The sequence below is a fragment of the Leucoraja erinacea genome, chromosome 32 (assembly GCF_028641065.1).
Source record: "Leucoraja erinacea ecotype New England chromosome 32, Leri_hhj_1, whole genome shotgun sequence".
Taxonomy (NCBI): Eukaryota; Metazoa; Chordata; class Chondrichthyes; order Rajiformes; family Rajidae; genus Leucoraja; species Leucoraja erinaceus.
In genome coordinates, this window is record NC_073408.1 from 1,146,341 (window position 1) to 1,165,486 (window position 19,146).

General features: G+C 41.8%; 2 protein-coding genes across 2 annotated transcripts in view; both read right to left on the reverse strand.

Moving 5' to 3' along the window:
- Nucleotides 1-374: 374 nt before the first annotated feature.
- Nucleotides 375-3,358, reverse strand: LOC129712253 (tetratricopeptide repeat protein 36-like). Its single transcript, XM_055660531.1, has 3 exons — nt 3,206-3,358; nt 2,108-2,296; nt 375-1,379 (listed from the first exon to the last, which is right to left on the reverse strand). The coding sequence occupies exons 1-3, from the start codon at nt 3,309-3,311 to the stop codon at nt 1,117-1,119; spliced, it is 558 nt and encodes a 185-aa protein (XP_055516506.1). The 5' UTR covers nt 3,312-3,358; the 3' UTR covers nt 375-1,116.
- Nucleotides 3,359-7,112: 3,754 nt separating this feature from the next.
- Nucleotides 7,113-19,146, reverse strand: part of kmt2a (lysine (K)-specific methyltransferase 2A) — a 100,138-nt gene continuing 88,104 nt past the window's right edge. Inside the window, exons 35-36 of the mRNA XM_055660533.1 lie at nt 17,184-17,313; nt 7,113-13,930 (exon numbers count right to left, since the gene is read on the reverse strand). Coding sequence (XP_055516508.1) covers nt 13,655-13,930; nt 17,184-17,313 — 406 coding nt within the window. The 3' untranslated portion in view covers nt 7,113-13,654. The remainder of the gene's footprint in view (nt 13,931-17,183; nt 17,314-19,146) is intronic.

The window sequence follows — 19,146 nt, forward strand, 5'->3', positions numbered from 1 at the left end:
CTGGACATTAACACAGAGTGCTGGAGTAACTCAGTGGGTCAGGCAGCATCTATGGAGAACATGGATAGGTGACGTTTCACAGAGTGCTGGAATAACTCAGCGGGTCAGGCAGCATCTATGGAGAACATGGATAGGTGACATTTCACAGAGTGCTGGAGTAACTCAGCGGGTCAGGCAGCATCTGTGGAGAACATGGATAGGTGACGTTTCACAGAGTGCTGGAGTAACTCAGCGGGTCAGGCAGCATCTATGGAGCTAAGGAAATAGGCAACGTTTCGGGCCGAAACCCATAAGGGTTTCGGCCCGAAACGTTGCCTATTTCCAGAAGGATTTCGGCCCGAAACGTTGCCTATTTCCTTAGCTCCATAGATGCTGCTGCACCATAACTGAGTGGGTCAGGCAGCATCTGTGGAGAACATGGATAGGTGACGTTACACAGAGTGCTGGAGTAACTCAGCGGGTCAGGCAGCATCTGTGGAGAACATGGATAGGTGACGTTTCACAGAGTGCTGGAGTAACTCAGCGGGTCAGTCAGCATCCGTGGTGATGTAACACTGTCTGTGTGAATCGCGTAGAGGGATGGACCTCATTCTAACATTGTTTATCAGTAGGGCAACTGCAAACTCCCTGTGTGATGCGAGTGTACAGGATTAGACTCATCCTAAACAACATGGTAACTAGTAGCAACAGATGCTTGTCTTGTGCACAGTCTATTAATAACGAAGAGAAGGCTTGGATAACCAACATGAATTGACAACAGTAGAACTAGCTTCCATCACACAGGCTCTGGTAACCAATGGTCATAGGATCTGGTAGCCAGTGATAAGTTAGGATCCTAACAGGTTTTGTTAACCAGCGATAGAGTGTTGTTTTCCAGTTAGTGAGCAGGGTGAATATTATAACCTCCACCTACACAGGCAACAATGGGGAGATAATTCTGTTGGAGCTAATTCTGATCAAGGAACAACAAGTGTGAATTTATCAGCAGCTGTGGAGGGAGGAAGTATCGCAACGCATGATATCATGAGCCAAAGAACAGCAAATTATGTCAGAGCAGGTTAACTGATGGGGAGTGATGGTATCTCATTGATTCTTGCCCCAGTGTTACACGGCCCTTCACACGGACGGTGGGGGGTTCTGGAGGTTGGCCATCATCTCGGACAGCATGCGGTTGCACAGCGCTGCGTACGGGTTCATGAGGGTCACTTGCTTCCTGGCGAAGGCGTTACCCAGACCCGCCGCCTGCTGGAAATCCCGTAGAGCCTCGGGGTCGTGTCCAGAGAGCCGATGGAGTAGACCGCGCTGGACCAGGGCCTGGCTGGCTGTCCACCCTCTGCCTCCACTCAGCTCCACTGCCTTGTCCAGGTCACTCAGAGCTCCTAGAGCACAAATTACCCACTGGTCAGCCAAACACCTCCGTGAATCAATGAACAATAGACAATAGGTGCAGGAGTAGGCCATTCGGCCCTTCGAGTCAGCATCGCCATTCAATGTGATCATGGCTGATCATCCCCAATCAGTACCCCGTTCATGACTTCTCCCCATATCCCATGACTCCGCTATCTTTAAGAGCCCTATCTAGCTCTCTCTTGAAAGCATCCAGAGAATTGGCCTCCACCGCCCTCTGAGGCAGAGAATTCCACAGATTCACAACTCTCTGTGTGAAAAAGTATTTCCGCGTCTCCGTTCTAAACTCTTGTGGAGGACAAGACTCTATTTCTTGTCCTCCACAACCGTCTGTGGCGATGAATTCTACAGATTCACCACCCTGTTTATCATAGTAAATCACCCAAGTTTATCCATATCCTTCTAAACCCGTCCTATCCATGTATCTGTCTCATTGCTTTTTAAAAGTTGTGTAAGTCCCAGCGTCAACTACCTCCTCTGGCAGCTCGTTCCATACACCCATCACCCTTTGTGTGAAAAAGTTACCCCTCAAATTCCCATTAAATCTTTCCCCCCGCCTTAAACCTACAGTAGGTCCTCTGGTTCAAGATTCCCCTACTCTGCAATGTTTAAATACAAATTATAGACAGTCTACTGACAAGCATGTACCTCGGTCCTATTTGACCCAATGCTGATCTTACTTGGCCTTTGTGGTGTTTACCTGCTGTGTCTCCCTTCAACCGCAGAGCTTGTGCACGATTGTTGTAAGCGGATGGGCGGTGGGGGATGATGGAGACAGCCTGGTCAAACAGTCCCAGAGCAGAGGCGAGATGGCCGGACTCTGCCAGTTCCACTCCACGGAGCTCCAGATCCTTCGCCTGATCCACGAGCACCGGGTCAAACCTGCTGTCTAAACACGGCGATGGACAGAATGCTGAAACAGGGAACTGCAGGCGCTGGTTAGTGTACAAAAGGACACAAAGTGCTGGAGTAACTCAGCGGGTTAGGCAGCATCTATGGAGAACATGGATAAGTGACGTTTCAGGTCGACACCTTATATCCAGAGATGCGGCCTGACCCGTTGAGTTACTGTTTAAGAAGGAACTGCAGATGCTGGAAAATCGAAGGTGGACAAAAATACTGGAGAAACTCAGCGGGTGAAGCAGTGAGCGTGAACCCTCCCGCCCATCGGGTGAGAAACATAGAAATTAGGTGCAGGAGTAGGCCATTCGGCCCTTCGAGCCTGCACCGCCATTCAATACGATCATGGCTGATCATCCAACTCAGTATCCTGTACCTGCCTTCACTCCATACCCCCTGATCCCTTTAGCCACAAGGGCCACATCTAACTCCCTCTTAAATATAGGCAATGAACTGGCCTCAACTACCTTCTGTGGCAGAGAATTCCAGAGATTCACCACTCTCTGTGTGAAAATGTATTTTCTCATCTTGGTCCTAAAAGATTTCCCCCTTATCCTTAAACTGTAACCCCTTGTTCTGGACTTCCCCAACATCAGGAACAATCTCCCTGTATCTAGCCTGTCCAACCCCTTAAGTATTTTGTAAGTTTTTATAAGATCCCCCCTCAATCTTCTAAATTCTAGCGAGTACAAGCCGAGTCTATCCAGTCTTTCTTCATATGAAAGTCCTGACATCCCAGGAATCAGTCTGGTGAACCTTCTCTGTGCTCCCTCTATGGCAAGAATGTCTTTCCTCAGATTAGGAGACCAAAACTCCAGGTGTGGTCTTACCAAGGCCCTGTACAACTGCAGTGAGGCAACCTTCCTCCCATCTATAACCCGCTGAAGCGGAGACTCACCGTCATCGACCAGTTCGTGCTCTGTTTCGGACCAGGGATCGTGTCCGAAGGGGTTGTTGGGGTCGAGGATAGTGTGGAGCACAGCCCGGTCCCTGGGGGTAGTCATGGTCTCTCAGTGCCGGCCACAGGCAGCGTGTGGGAGCTAGTACACCCAGGGTTACAGTAGCTGTTTGCATTCACCTGTGGCCAATGGTCAGTGTGGGCGGGAGCCTTGGCCGAGGGCACTGACCTGCAGATTGTGGCAAGTGTACACAAAATGCAGGAGCTGCATGAGGCCACTCGGCCCATCGAGCCTGCTCTGCCATTCGATCATTGCTGATCTATTTTCACCTCGAAACCTTGTTATAGGATCAAAGCCTAATTTGCTAGCGAATATTTATTTTACTATTCTTATGTTCAATAGAAAGGCTTAATGGCTTTGCAATTATGTCCTTTTTATATGCAGGAATATATTAAAAAAAAACGTTTCCCCACTGTTTTTCAAAATTGGTGTAGCAAAGTAATGGCTCTTCGGCCCACCACATCCATGCTAACTTTTCTGACCATCTCCGTTGAAGTCGTTTGTCTGCATTAGGTCAGTCTCCATGTTTAGTTTAATGAAATCTCATCAATCAACCACAGACCCCCCGCACGCACGGGCTATGTGGAAGCCAAGCCTGTCCCGGGCAACAGTCGTGGGCGATTTAAGCAGCAATTCATTCCTGATACCTGTCCAATGATCCACTAGACAGTGCGTGTCTGCACCGTGTGGTGCGCAAACAGAAATAACCGTTTGTTTAGGACGATGATGCATTTTATTTTTCTACACTGCCAGTTATTGCCTTTGGAATACACCGCCCCCTAGTAAATGTAGATTTAACGACCTTCAAAAAGGAACACAAATACCACAAGGGCAGTAGAATTGCAAGGCTGTGTAAAGAGCAGGGAAGTGGTTTACTAAATGGTCACACAGCCTCTACAATCTCCCACCGGATCACCTACAAAATCCTGGTCCTCACCTACAAAGCCCTCCACCATCTGCCCCCCCCCACACACATATCTCACTGACCTCCTCTCCCCCTACCAACCCTCACGGTCCCTCAGATCCACATCAGCCGGTCTCCTCTCCATCCACAAATCCAACCTCCGCAGTTTTGGGGACAGAGCCTTCTCCAGGGCTGCTCCCAGGCTCTGGAACTCCCTCCCTCAACTGATCCGCAATTCTGTGTCCCTCAACATCTTCCAGTCCCACCTCAAGACCCATCTCTTCACCTCTGCCTATCCTTAGCCCCCACGTCCCCCTCCCTTTTCATCTATGCTTGAATTGCCCCATATTGTGTTTTGTATTGAATTCTGTCTTTACTTTGTGTACTAGTCATGTCTCTACTATTTATTTCATTCCGCTTACATGTTTTTCCTCTAATTGCTAAATTTTTGTGAGGTGTCCTTGACTCTTGAAAGGCGCCCATAAATAAAATTTATTATTATTATTATTACAATGCTGAATGCAACCCTGCCACCGCTTGCAACCTGTATGAATGTGACATGATCATGTTGCAATGAATCTGCCCATGGAGGTGCTTTAGAGGCTCAGTGCAACAATTTGTCACATCAGCAGACAGCACATTGACAAACCCATACCCCTAACAATAAATAAAACCTACCTCAAAAATATTACTTAACAGCTCATCTGTAAATAACAAGTGTCAACGCTATTAAGATCGATTTCCATTATAGAAACATAGAAATTAGGTGCAGGAGTAGGCCATTCGGCCCTTCGAGCCTGCACCGCCATTCAATATGATCATGGCTGATCATCCAACTCAGTATCCCGTACCTGCCTTCTCTCCATACCCCCTGATCCCCTTAGCCACAAGGGCCACATCTAACTCCCTCTTAAATATCATTAAAGTTTGGAGCATTCGACCATCCCACACATTGTGGAGGCCACTGTGTGTTTGCATTGTGTGCAGATCACCATAAACTAATTAATTCCACTTTATTGAGAAAATCAGTCAAGATGTTTTCAAGTTTGCATTACCTGCAATGACCTGTGTGTTCCAATGTCCTGAGTCCTTCTTGGAATACCAAAGATGTAAGGGAGGGAGATGCTCCTTCGTTGGCCACAAAGCTTTGATGGTATGTTGACACAACTTAATGAAATGATCATCAATCCATTTGCCCTAATCACGCCATTAAGTAACCCAAATCCTCTTGAAATCTGGACAAGTCAACACCCCCCCCCCCCCCCCCCCCCCCCCCCACTATTGTTTTATATGGGGTTGGCAAATGGGATTAATGTGGATGGGCAAAAAAAGGTCGACACACTCAAAGATGGAGTAACATTTCTGTGATGGTACAACTTTATGATTCAAAGAGATTGGTCTATATTCTTTGCAGCTTAGCAGAATGTGGGGTGATCTTCTTGAGACAAGACAGGGTAGATGGTGAGATGTTGTCATCGGTTGGAAAGAATCAAACGAGAGAACATAGTGACATGGGGCAGATCATTTAAAACAGGAATTATTGTAATTTACTTTTGCAGAGGGCGATGAACCCCTGGAATTCACAGCGCTACAGGGTTGTGGAGGCTGGATCATTAAATGGGTTGGAGTAACTCAGTGGGTCAGGCAGCATCTTTGGGGAACATGAATAGGTGACGTGTCGAGTTGGGAGCCACTGACTGTAGTGGGGGGGGGGGGGGGGGGGGAGAAAGTTGCCAGAGGTGGCGGCAGGACAAAGTTTGCCAGATGATAAGTGGATGCCAGTGTGGGGGTTAATTGGCAGATAGTTGGTCAAAGGTGAAGACAAAAAGTGTGAGATAAGGATAGAAGATAAGAGAAATGTGAAGCCGGAGGAGAGAATATGAATGGAATGGGACGGAGCGAGGGGAAAGGGAGAAATCGGTGCACATCCAGGTGGGATTTAGGGAAGAGAGGTGTGAAATAGGAGAGGGGTTGTTTACCTAAGATTGAACAATTCAAAGTTCAGACCTTTGGGTTGTAAGCTACCCAGCAAAATATGAGTTCCTGTTCCTCCACTTTGCATGTGGCATTTTTCTCATTTTCATGGGTTGAGAAAGACATTTTTTTCTAAATTCTTTGAATAAACGTCTGCAATGTTATTATTGGTATGTAAACGAGGACAATCCTGGGTAACTCTCAACATCTCTCCATTGAACAAATGAATGGTAAATATTAAAGGCTGAAGGGATTAAGTGGCTTCTTAGCAAGGGATACTCAGGCAGTAGGTTAGCCATGTAGCACTGAGATGAGATCATTCTTTACCTGGTGGATTCAACATTGGAAGGTTCCCTCAGGGGGCTGTGAATGCTTTGTTTTTGAGCACATTCAAAGCTGGGATCAATAGGTTTTTGAACATCAAGTGATATACGAAGACATAAGAATTAGATGGGAAAAATATGCCAAGATTGTACAAGATTGCCCTACCAGGGACTAACTCTACAGAACGTTTTTCCTTCTATTATTTATTATATAAAAGAATATGTGTGTTATGATTGTGTTTATAATTTGTTTGGTTGTTTTGTTGTTGTCTTTTGCACAAAAGTCCGCGAGCATTGCCACTTTCATTTCACTGCACATCTCGTATGTGTATGTGACAAATAAACTTGACTTGACTACATCCGAACGCCCATTTGGCTTATTCCTGTTTTTCATGTTTTGTGCCCAAAACCTCTGACCCATCACACACAAATGCACCAACCTCAGCTTTACTCAAAAACACGGACTCAAGTCCACATTGCTTTAAAATAAACAATGCCAGAACAAAATAAATTCCATTTGGTGATTTTTCTGGAAATATTAGTCATATGAATCCCACTGAAATACTATCTTAATGATATAAAACTACCAATGCTACATGTGTGGTCAAAAGAAGGCAAGTAATTTCAGCGAGGGTCCTAGCAACATTCGAGGATCAACACTTTTTAATAAAAAGTAATCCCACATGAAATACACAAAATATATTTAAAGTATCTCCAAGGATGAACTGGACATGTTTATTAATTAAACTATCACTTAAATAAAAAAGTGCATAGAAAATGACGCTTAGAAACATTTTTTACAACTATGTACATATTTTTACATTCATTCTTTAGCATAGCTTTCAGTTTTTCTTAATAATTAAAATTACCTTCATTATCATGATATTGTTTAACACTGATGCACTAATCAAACTGTAAAGACGACTTGCAAGAGCCATGTAAAAAATAACAATTTACAGGAACGCAAAAAATGAAAAAATAATTAAAAAGGGTACAATTAGCCTCATCATGAATAAAAAATAAAACACATTTCTCGTAAGTTTTCTCTGAACCGGGAACATTTTACATCTACCACTCCTTTGTGTATTCATCTCGAAGAGACGCAAAAATATATTCACATTAACGGAAAAACGTACGTATAAATATAATTCTGTTCCGGTGGGGGATATTGGGGAAACGAAGGATTCTAGTCACAAGGAACATGGAAGTACAGACACAACATGTACCCTTATTTTAAAAAAATAATTTAAAAATTGTTTTCCCTCTAATAGCTAGAGTCAGCTAACCATTTGTGAGACAATGGAAAGAAAAATCAGCAATAGTGTTTAAATATTTTTAAATTTGGGGGAAATATCACCAAAGCATTTTTTCTCTGAAAATAATTCAGATATTGTATTCTCTCCCCCTCCTTATCTTTTTTTAATCAAGATCCTGTACTTTTAAACTAAGACATGATGGTCTTACACGATCTCTGCAAACTTATCGATAAACATTGTATTGCTTTGAAATGGATGCTAAATAGATGAGAACCAGCCCTCTTCTTTTTCAGATGGGATTATGTATTTCATCGAGCAAACTTTACGGTGTGTCATTTAAAAGTCTCATAATAATTTCAGTCATTAGAAAAAAGATACATTCATTTTAAAACTGCTGTGTCCTTCCTACTTTGTCGGGTTGCGAAATAAAGTTAAGCGGTATTACAATTTATAAAGTAATACCTTAGCCTTCCTTGTCAGATGCTAATGGGTGTGAACCTGGTCTGTTTCATGGAGACTGGATCGAAATGACTACCCTGTGGCAACATGATTTTTATTAAGTGTAATCTTGCTGTGGCATTTGTAGGGTGAAGTCCTGCATTGACGAAAAGAACCAAGGGAGACGTTGAGAAGATACAAAGTGCCATCCTGTTGTGGATTCTAATGACAGTCATAGAATTCTTCCGGGTTTGCTCTGGAACCCATGGAGAATGAGCTGGAGTCCATTTAAATTGTGACAACACCCCAATCCCGAGGAAAAAAAACTTACATTCAAGAATGAAGCTTTCTACAAGACACTAACTGTACAGAAATGAGCCTTACTCATGGAATGGTGTAACAGGACAACAGCAGTGTAAATATAGTTATTTTTCAAAACTTTGGTGCTTAAACTATAGATCAAGCTTTATGACTGCTGCAATGAGTGAACTCAGTCACTGTAACTAGTTCTGCCAGGTACACTGGCACCTTAAGGAATCTCTCTCATTACAGCTACATTTCCCACTGGAGGCTAATCCTACTTCTGGCATTCATGGATACATAGCAAGCACTCCCTTCTTATAATCATGAGAAAAAGAGACCATGCAGACTGGGGTGGCCTTTCATTCATTTGGGATAAATGACCTACATGAAGCTATATCACCTCCATGTCAAGTGACCCTATGTTCAGATTTGGAGTGCTGGGTATGCATATTCACCAGCAGTGACCCCAAACTACTGATCAATGTGCAGATTATATCGTCCACAAAAAGACCCCAAATTAAATAAATAAACTGTACTAAAAAAATATATATATATATGCGCACTATGGCAGCATTTTCAATTGTCAGTTGGCCGGTCATTAAACCTCTGATAGGTTGTCCATAAAACTCTTTAAAAATAATAACCTGGCACTTAATTATATACACTACATGGTGCAGGTTATAAAGATTTCAAAGTTTAACTGCCTCGGTCGGAAACCAACACAAAGGGATACATGACAGTTTATTTCCAATCTCTGACCAGCCACGTGGACGAACAAAAGCAGCAACATTTGTAAACAAAAGCAAACTAGCAACTAGTCATCTCTTCTGACTTGCCACACATGCCCACCACTGGCCACCTCCACCCCCATAAAATCTAAAAGGCAAGGAAGCAGGCGGGCGTGATGCTGCCAAATGACAAGGGCTTCGCTGTCAGAGACAGACTCTTCTCAGCAGTATGCCTGTTTTCCACAGCCCAAACATGTGGAATCCTACACCAGTGGTCTAGCTGCTGCCTGTTCTTCCCACACTCACAGTCAATATCTTGAAGAGGGGATCAGACAATAAAAACTGTTCTTGTAGGGCCCACTCTGATTCGCACAGCCCAGCTGTTCTTTTGCAACCATTCGGTGTCTGGACTCTGAATTAAAAGGGTGCTGGGCTAGTTACAAAGAAGGGGGCAAGACAAGAAGGAACTAAAATTCCAATGATTCATTTCTTCCTATGAATCAAGACTTTGGTACACATACTCAGGCGTCACCACCTGGCTCTGTCTGCTGTGCTATTTTCAGTTATCTATGTTTTTAAATATTATTTTCTACTTCTTTCCCATTCTCATTATTTTTTAAAAAATACAATTATATTCAAGTTTCCTATATATCCAAATGGGTTTCAAATAAATAACATTAAAAAAAAAAATCTCTGCTTGGGTTAGAGATAGTGTCAGTCGGAGAGAACATCTATATTTTATTCAGTGTTTTAACTCATAACATAAAGTCTCCATAAAAGTCCCGCACTGACACAACTGGACAAAAAGCACTATTTAAAATCTCTGATTGCCTGTCAAGTTGAAGAGATTTTTGCAATTTACTTCGTTAATTGATGGAGAATGAACTCCAGTCAGTTTAAAGGTTCACTGCTGGCTGCCTCTGAATGAACACAGTACAGCATTTATGAAGAGGCACACAAAGAGGATTTATGTTTGAGTCGGGGAAGACCGCAGAGCTGAGATCCTGGAACCCATCTCGCCAAAACTAAACATTGCATTTTACAAGAGTGCCAACAAGAGACTCTAAGGGGCCTCTTGCATCTTAAGCATGTAGTGCTTATTTCAGGATTTGGGGACAGTTTTATGATTGTTTTGTGAGAATACGTGATTCTGCTCGGGGCTAGTGTGCTTACTCCACTTTAAAGTTGTATTTAATGCAGCAATCTCAGCTATTCAATGTGGAATCAGGGGAGGTAAACACAAGAGTTTTGAAAGCCCACACAAGGGACATCACAGCTATTCAACTACTACTTTGAATGGGAAGTTACACATTTTGTGGTAAAATATTGAAGTCTCAACCATAATGTCAAGGCTCGAACATTCTCAATATCCTTTTAAATACCTTATTATACCTCATGAATTTAATAAAACAGTATCTCTGGCAATTGTACTTAATAACATCCTCACTGAGACTACACTGATGTTTCATATATTCCTTCAATTATCCAAATCAACTATTTTTAGCAAGAAATAACAATAGCAACTGGTAATCAAATCTTTGTCCCCTTTTTGAAGTGCCCTACAATATAATAAGAGGGGTGCACTCAGAATGACATTAACCAATATATCCACTGCTAGTTAAGTTTCCTTTCCTAGTTCGTTGTAGTTTGTCTGCAGCTGTTTGGCAACAGTGACATTGGATTAAAAATAATTACAAACACAATCTTTTCAGCTAGATATTATGTACCTATCCAGCCACAGTCAATAGAACAGCATATATTGGACTTTGACTGTCAGTGCATACAGAACTACTCCCCACCTCCCCCCCCCCCCCCCACCCATCAAGTAGAACTCCCATTACCTGAACATTAATGCCATACTCAGGTGTGCCTTTCCTGTGCTCTTAAGTATGCCAATTCAATCATGTACTAAATGAGGTACATTATCCATTTTAGGTCGACCCCACCTGTCCTTTCCTATGTTAGGGGTTAGTACCCATGTCTGTGCAAGGGTGCCCTCAAATAAAAGCTGATATCATAGCAGCAAGGAACATGGTCTCTAAAGGCAGTTGGATGTCATGAAGTAATAGCAGCAACTGAGTGAAGACAAAACAAAATGAGAAAAAAAAAAAAAATCCACGTTTTTTGGCAGAATTATAACTAAATAAACAAGAATACTGGACAGCATGGACCATAATAAGGAAAAAAACATTCTGCCAACCTTGCTCCCTCCCGTCAGCTTGCTAAGCTGTCAATGATTGTTTGAAAGAACATCGATTTTGTCTATAGGGAGGGAGAAGCTGAATGGAAGGGTGAGAAGATGTGTTGCTGGGATAATTCAACTTTTGAAAACGACTGTGCCCCAATAAGATATAATATCCTGATTAGCCAAACCTTTTTTTGGAAAGCAAACGAAAGCTTAGAAAGCAGCAGACAGATCTCTAATCAGGATAATGGAATACACAAGATACAGCAGAAATTTTGATATTGGGTGATATGGAATACAGCTGTAACCTGAAAAACAGGATACACTATTGTAGTCAGTACAAACACATTAGATTTAGCGTTTATCTAAATAGCACAGAGTGCAAAAATACAAGGGATCAAGGTCATTAAGTCACTGCCAGAAACCCACCTGAGATGCATTCATTTGGTCAAAAAAAATTGCCGTTTCCAGGAGTCAGCTATTGTGATAATTGTTATTTTTTTTGTCATGAATCACAAAAACATTTTCTTCCAAAATAGCATGAGTGCCTCTGGCAACCTCCCCATCTAGAGTTCAATATAGGTTTAATGTCCTGCTGTGCCTAGTTACAGCACAACTAGGAATGCAGAAAAGATAATTTTAAGGAACCAACAGGTAGATGCTTATTGTTCAGACATTTCCCTGCTGTTACTGTAGCTTTTAATCAAAATATGTGGAACACCCAATAGGCAAAAATCACTCCAATCAGTACAATGCACAGTCACTGAGCACTTCTGTGCCCTCATCTTCAACTTCATCATCAGGAAGTTTAGAGTGCAAAAGCAAATTTAAAAATAGGATTAAATTTTCTTCCTTTGGTGGATACTCAATGACATCATAGAAAAATAGAAAACATAGAAAATAGGTGCGGGAGGAGGCCATTTGGCCCTTCGAGCCTGCATCGATCATGCCAATTAATTTTCCTCAATGAATATGTTTTAAAGAATCCTACACAATTTGGTAGCAAAATCCAGTTAAAATCCATCACACAAGCAACAAAAGTTGTAAAAGTTGCTAGTTGATAGTAAGTTTGGCTTTTATAAGTCAGTGGATTTTAATACGGGTAGAGTGATGCTTTTAGCTGCCTTCTGCAATTTCCACATTAACATTAACTGTTCTTCCCTCTGGTCAAGAAATATCAACCCCTAAGCCTTTAATTAACCTGTTTCAATTGGTGAATGTTTGGACAGTAAGTGCATTTGATAGTGTCATGCACTATCCCCATGACAATACGCGAGTACCATTTAAAGCAGAAGTTCAGAGAATGAATTAGTGCCTTTATCACAACTCATTCACTTTAAACAGGTAGTATAACTATCAGTAACTAGTTACGTTTACAACCTGCATGGGCTTTACAAGATTGAGTTGAGTAGCAAGTGCGGTAATCGTTACAATGAAGGAAAAAAAAATGTATGGAGGAAATCCAATGGGCAGAATTACAATCTTTAGTGTTAATTCTATTTTCTGCCAAGAAAAGTAATTCTTTCAATTAAAAAAAAATCTCGCAACCTTAAAATAAAACCAGAGATAGCTGCCTCCTGGAAAGGGGGTTGGATTTGCCAGATCGATGTGATTGCATGGGACAACAGGTCTTCCCCAAAGCTGCACAGGTACGGCCACAATTCAGTTCATTGTCCTTGCTTATGGTTAAGTAGTTCTTCTGTGGTGCAGTGGCTATCATAAGCAATGGAGCTATTAAAACATTTAACTTCCCCACTTTAACATCGCAATTATAAATCTACTCCTCGGTTGGAATCTCTATGTCAAAGATTTTCATTGAATTTCCCCTGCCTTTTCTAGTGCATTACTGCTAAAGAGGTTATTTTCTGTCATATTTGATCTTATCCTTTATTTTTCAGAGATGATTCAACTCAAGTGACCTGCGCCTTGGTGCCATCACTCACAAGAACATTGACTTTAGTCAGGATTTCAATGAAGGAACTGTACATTTGTTTGGAATGAAAAGTAGGTTGTAACTGTTCAACACACTGTTGTGCAGTTTTGGAAATGTCAGCGGCCACAGTTTTGCAGTGTTTTTAAACAGGGTCGATACAAAATACATTGGAATAGCATTTTGCCACTAGTGTTTAAAACTGTGCTCTATCAAGAATGTGCATTCTTGCACATTGCGGTACAATTATCAGACCATTCCCATCCCTGAATTTTTTAATTTTCCCCAGTAATCCCGTTGAATCATGGCAGTCACCTCAAGAGGGTTTTTTTCTCCACTAGTCTTTATCAGTTCAGGAACTTCCTGCATTTCTTTGCTCCGCAGTTACATGGAAGTTTGTTGCTGGCGTCTTCAATTGGGAATTTGTAATCATATGTCAGCTCTTCACCCCGGTAGATCTTGCGCACAGCAAAAATGACTATGTGCTTTTGCCCGTCCACACTTATCACACGGGAATAACAGTTGGGTTCACAGGAGTGGTTGATGAAACGAGCTGCATTCCCATGCATTGTTGCATCCACCACCACATAATCGTCAATACGGAACATGTAGCAACCGATCCCCTGCGAGTACAAGACAATAGCAGAAAAATAGTTAACACAATGTTTGTCAGTACAAGTCAATGGATTTCCCCCAGCCTTCACCAAAATGTGCCAACTCTTGTAGTATTGCTGCATATTAGCAACTCTAATACATTGACTGCAGCAGCAGGCTGCTTGACCAAGAGAAGCATTAGAGCCAAGCTTGATTTTGTTCTCATCCAATGTCCAAACCGAGTTTGGCCTGAAGCAGGTCACAACCTTTTCCATTAGTGGGCCAAAAATACCACAGCTAAGTGCAGCAGCACAATAGTTAACTTCTACAAAACCTATGCATTTAAAATACCAAGCACTGCTTCGATCTTAGTGGCCATTGGAGATCTAACATATTAGGAAAAAAACGCAGAATCACAAAAAAAATGCAATAAAAATTTGCAACAATAATACCCAAACTAGGATATTCTCAATAGGAAAAATTGGAGATGTTGAGATTCCAATTAAAAACAAAAACTCCTTTCAATCCATTACCCGATAGGTGGATGTGTGAATGGCAAATCCTTTACTAGACACAGAGAGTGGTGAATCTCTGGAACTCTCTGCCACAGAGGGTAGTTGAGGCCAGTTCATTGGCTATATTTAAGACGGAGTTAGATGTGGCCCTTGTGGCTAAGGGGATCAGGGGGTATGGAGAGAAGGCAGGTACGGGATACTGAGTTGGATGATCAGCCATGATCATATTGAATGGCGGTGCAGGCTCGAAGGGCCGAATGGTCTACTCCTGCACCTAATTTCTATGTTTCTATGTAGACAGGACAAGGTTTCGATCATGAGTGGAACTGATCTCCCCTTGCTCCAACAGTAACGCTGAAACAGTAGTATGTATCTTTCTCCCTCAAACTCATCCAAACCTCCCTTTAGGTACAAGATTTTGCAAGGCCTGGGAAACCCAGCCTGCCAAATCGAAGATACACATTAACTCCGAGGTTGTCAGCCTCATCCTCATTTTAAATCATGAATTCCTTCTTTCCAATGTAATCACAGGATCTGGTTTGGTGATGTATTTGAAAAGTTTAAAAACGTTCACACACGTCTGGTTGGACCTGAGCCCACACCATCATCTTTGGAAGTTACATTTTACCTGACTATCTCAAATGAGAAAAAGTGTTTCCACAAATGGGTGAAATATAATCAAGATCAAAATAATATATTTGCAGCATGAACACATTGCAAATTATTCCAACACTATTCCCCAGCTCCAACACTGATTCTTTCATTTGTGGGCTAGTATATCATTTTATAGTATGTGATTAATATCATACAGTCCCAATGCAAGTCACAACACCACCCACCTCATTGGTGACATTAATTTTCTAAAACACAAGACATCACACAGTGGACAGTTTCATTTTCATTCCATGGAGCAGGCAAAATCACAGAAGCAAGCAAGCCAAAGCGAATCAAGCACTTTTAAAGCAATTTTTTATTCAATAACTACAGGAATAAATGTTTAACAAAAATGCACAAATTGATCTTCTGTGATATCCATGGTTTGGTGTGTGATGGCGATGCTTACTGGCAAAGAATTATGTTGTTTAACTTTCCTTCAAGACGATTAACCGACTAATTCTTTGGAGAAGTTCTCCCATCATGCAGATGCCGAGGTCAATAGGGGTCTAATTGTCGAGGGATATTTCCGAGATTGGCAGCTATTTCTAAATGATCCAGCTTTGTAGCATAGGGTCAATGGGATGGGGGTAACTCACCAAGGAGGGGACTACTTTCCTAAATCTTGATGAATATTTCAAAGCTTGATATTGCAACGATAGATAAGCTCCAGTCACAACATTTTTTAGTGTTACCGGATTGTTTTAGCGTTAAGAATAAGGAGTAAGCCATTTAGAACGGAGACGAGGAAACACTTTTTCTCACAGAGAGTGGTGAGTGTGGAATTCTCTGCCTCAGAGGGCGATGGAGGCAGGTTCTCTGGATGCTTTCAAGAGAGAGCTAGATAGGGCTCTTAAAAATATGGGGATATTTTCATTTGAGATAGTCAGGGGATATGGGGAGAAGGCAGGAACTGATTGGGGATGATCAGTCATGATCACATTGAGTGGTGGTGCTGGCTCGAAGGGCCAAATGGCCTACTTCTGCACCTATTGTCTATTGTCTACCGGTACTTTGCAATAATGAAGGTTTATATCAACAGAGTAGTTAGCAACTGATGCAGAAGGAAGTGCCATTGGTAATTAAGATGACTGGTGGGTTAGACTTCCAACACATTGAGAGATGTATTATTTTGAATTCCATCACTATTAGACCATGGATTAATAATAAATTAGCAAACATGGAGAGATGTGAATATTACAGGCTACAATACAATCCAAATGAATTTTAGCGTTATTTTAGTTTCTCTACCTAGTATCTGCAGTATGAATAACTCTTGCTAGGTATTTTGAACCCAAGGACAAATCTGGTAGATCTCTTCAAGGATGAATTTAGACACCATTGAATTTGGAAAAGTAAAAGCAGTAAGGAGAAAGTCAAAGCTGTGGCCAACAATTAACTCAGAGGCAGGAACATACAGTGCCCTCCATAAAGTTTGGGACAAAGACCCATCATTTATTTATTTGCCTCTGTACTCCACAATTTGAGATTTGTAATAGAACAATGCGGGGGACTATGTGGTTAAAGTGCACAGGTGTCAGATTTCTACACATTGAAGGCATTTTTGTACATTTTGGTTTCACTGTAATAGAAATCTGACAGCTGTGCACTATACATAGTCATGTGATTTTATTTTATTACAAATCTCAAATTGTGGAGTACAGAGGCAAATAAATAAATGATGGGTCTTTGTCCCAAACATTATGGAGGGCACTGTACTCAAGTGTGTAACAGTAGGAACACCATGGCATGTGAAGAGCCACATCTTCACAGCAGCTCAGTTTCAAAATGCACTATCAGTTCCAAAACCAGATTGGTGAAGATTCCACACGCCAACTATTCAACAGCATGAATAATGAATGCACAATGGGCAAAAACACAGGCACACAAACCGCTTTTTAAAATAAACAGCAAAGTTGTGCGAGTTAATAATGCAAGCAGGTCAGCTGTATATGTCACATGGAAGCTGGTATGTTGCTCGCTGATGCCATAAAGATAGCGCTAGTTCAGAAAGGATTGATTAAATGGCGGAGACACAACATCAGTGATTCCCACGATGGCTATCCCCGCACCTGGGGTTAAAATCTACCAGAAACCTGCACCAGAAACTCACCTTGCTGTCATAATATTTCTCTCGTTTGTCTGTGAGGACAGATCGAATGACATTACCCGAATATTCGATGACCATCTCACCTGCATCAATGTTTCGTTTACAGAAAAGGCCCCGTCCATGGATTGGTGACCTACAACATGTACAAACATGGAAAGAGTAGAAGGAAAAAAAGGAAAATCAGTTATTATGAACATCAAATTCATGAGATCACGAGCTTTTATTCTCAATATCATGCTGTCTTGTAACACATTCATTCTTCTGCTTGTTTTATTAATACAATTAACTTGCTTGGTTGGATAATCAATTTTACTCAAACACTACATCAGTTACTAATAGCATAGAAAGCAACTGAATAGTTTCATTTCCCTAGGTACACAAAAATGCTGGAGAAACTCAGCGGGTGCAGCAGCATCTATGGAGCAAAGGAAAAAGGTAACGTTTCGGCCCGAAATCCTTCTTCAGACTGATGTAGGGTGGGGGGGAAGAAAGGAGAAAGGAAGAGGAGGAGCCAGAGGGCTGAGGGAGAGCTGAGAAGGGGAGGAGAGAGCAAGGAAATAGGCAACGTTTCGGGCCGAAACCCTTTAGGAAATAGGCAACGTTTTGGCCCGAAACGTTGCCTATTTCCTTCGCTCCATAGATGCTGCTGCACCCGCTGAGTTTCTCCAGCATTTTTGTGTACCTTCGATCTTCCAGCATCTGCGGTTCCTTCTTGAACAGTTTCATTTCCCTACCTACTTTCCTAACCCCCAACCACGTTTCCCAAATCACTAACTTGATTATCTCAAGATCCAAGAGAAAGTGTGTGAAAACTGAGTTGTTTCATTGCTACTATTGTCTTAAGCATGTAGATCTCGTTCACTTCAAGACCACTGACCTAGAAATAAGTGCTTCAACAAACAAAATTAATTCCTTTACAAAAAAAAGCAAGCATGGAATGAATTCATTCATTTTGTGGTTGGAATGAAAGCTAAAGGAAATTTTGAAAGGCTCAAAAGAATCAATAACACCCAACCAACTGAACAATCCCATATAACATACATCTATTCTTAAGAGGAATGACGTGTCAGAAAAAATCATAACATAGCTGATTCATGACATATCTTGATGGCACTATCTCAAACTAGAATATTCATCCCTATGCACAGGTACACTCAGCTATCATGCCTGAATACCATTCAGGTGTCTCAGTGTTAACAGTGAATTTTGCCAGGCTATTCGGTTTTTGTTTTAGCAAAGATGATACCAATGCAGTCTTGAACACACACACACACACACACACACACACACACACACACACACACACACACACACACACACACACACACACACACACACACACACACACACACACACACACACACACACACACACACACACACACACACACACACACACACACACACACACACACACACACACACACACACACACACACACACACACACACACACACACACACACACACACACACCTACTATCTACTCAGGGACATGGTTGCCTTTTCTCTCCTTAGCTCAGTGACATTGAAGCTAATTGCTTTGTGTGAAGAATATAAAATATTTACACTTGAGGTAGTTCAGCTTCAACTGTCAAGAAAAACGTTTCTCCTCAATTGGAAAATGAAACATTTGTTTCCAGGCTTTACTTTCGGCATTTTAGTTAAATTATTGTCACGTCATCGAATTTTAAGTTTCCTTACATCACTTCTCAACCTGTCTTTTGTTTGTTGAACTTAGTTCTGTGTTCTCACAATATTCCACATCATTCACTGAGTTGCATGTTCCTCTATAAGAACACCTTCTTCTTCACTTTCCAACGGCAAGAAGTCCAAATTCTCATACATCCAACACAAGTGATCAGCCTTGTGGTTCTTCTCTGAACTGCCTTGAGTGCACAAAGTCTCCTTTGTGTTGTGACCGGAACAGGGCATAACTCTCATGATGTGGTCTGACTCGTACACAAT

Coding starts and splice junctions, on each gene's coding strand:
- LOC129712253 (XM_055660531.1), bottom strand. CDS start 3,311: ATGACTACCCCCAGGGACCGGGCTGTGCTCCACACTATCCTCGACCCC. Junction 2,297..3,205: donor GCACGAACTGGTCGATGACG/GTGAGTCTCCGC, acceptor CGCCGTGTTTAG/ACAGCAGGTTTGACCCGGTG. Junction 1,380..2,107: donor GTTGAAGGGAGACACAGCAG/GTAAACACCACA, acceptor TTTGTGCTCTAG/GAGCTCTGAGTGACCTGGAC.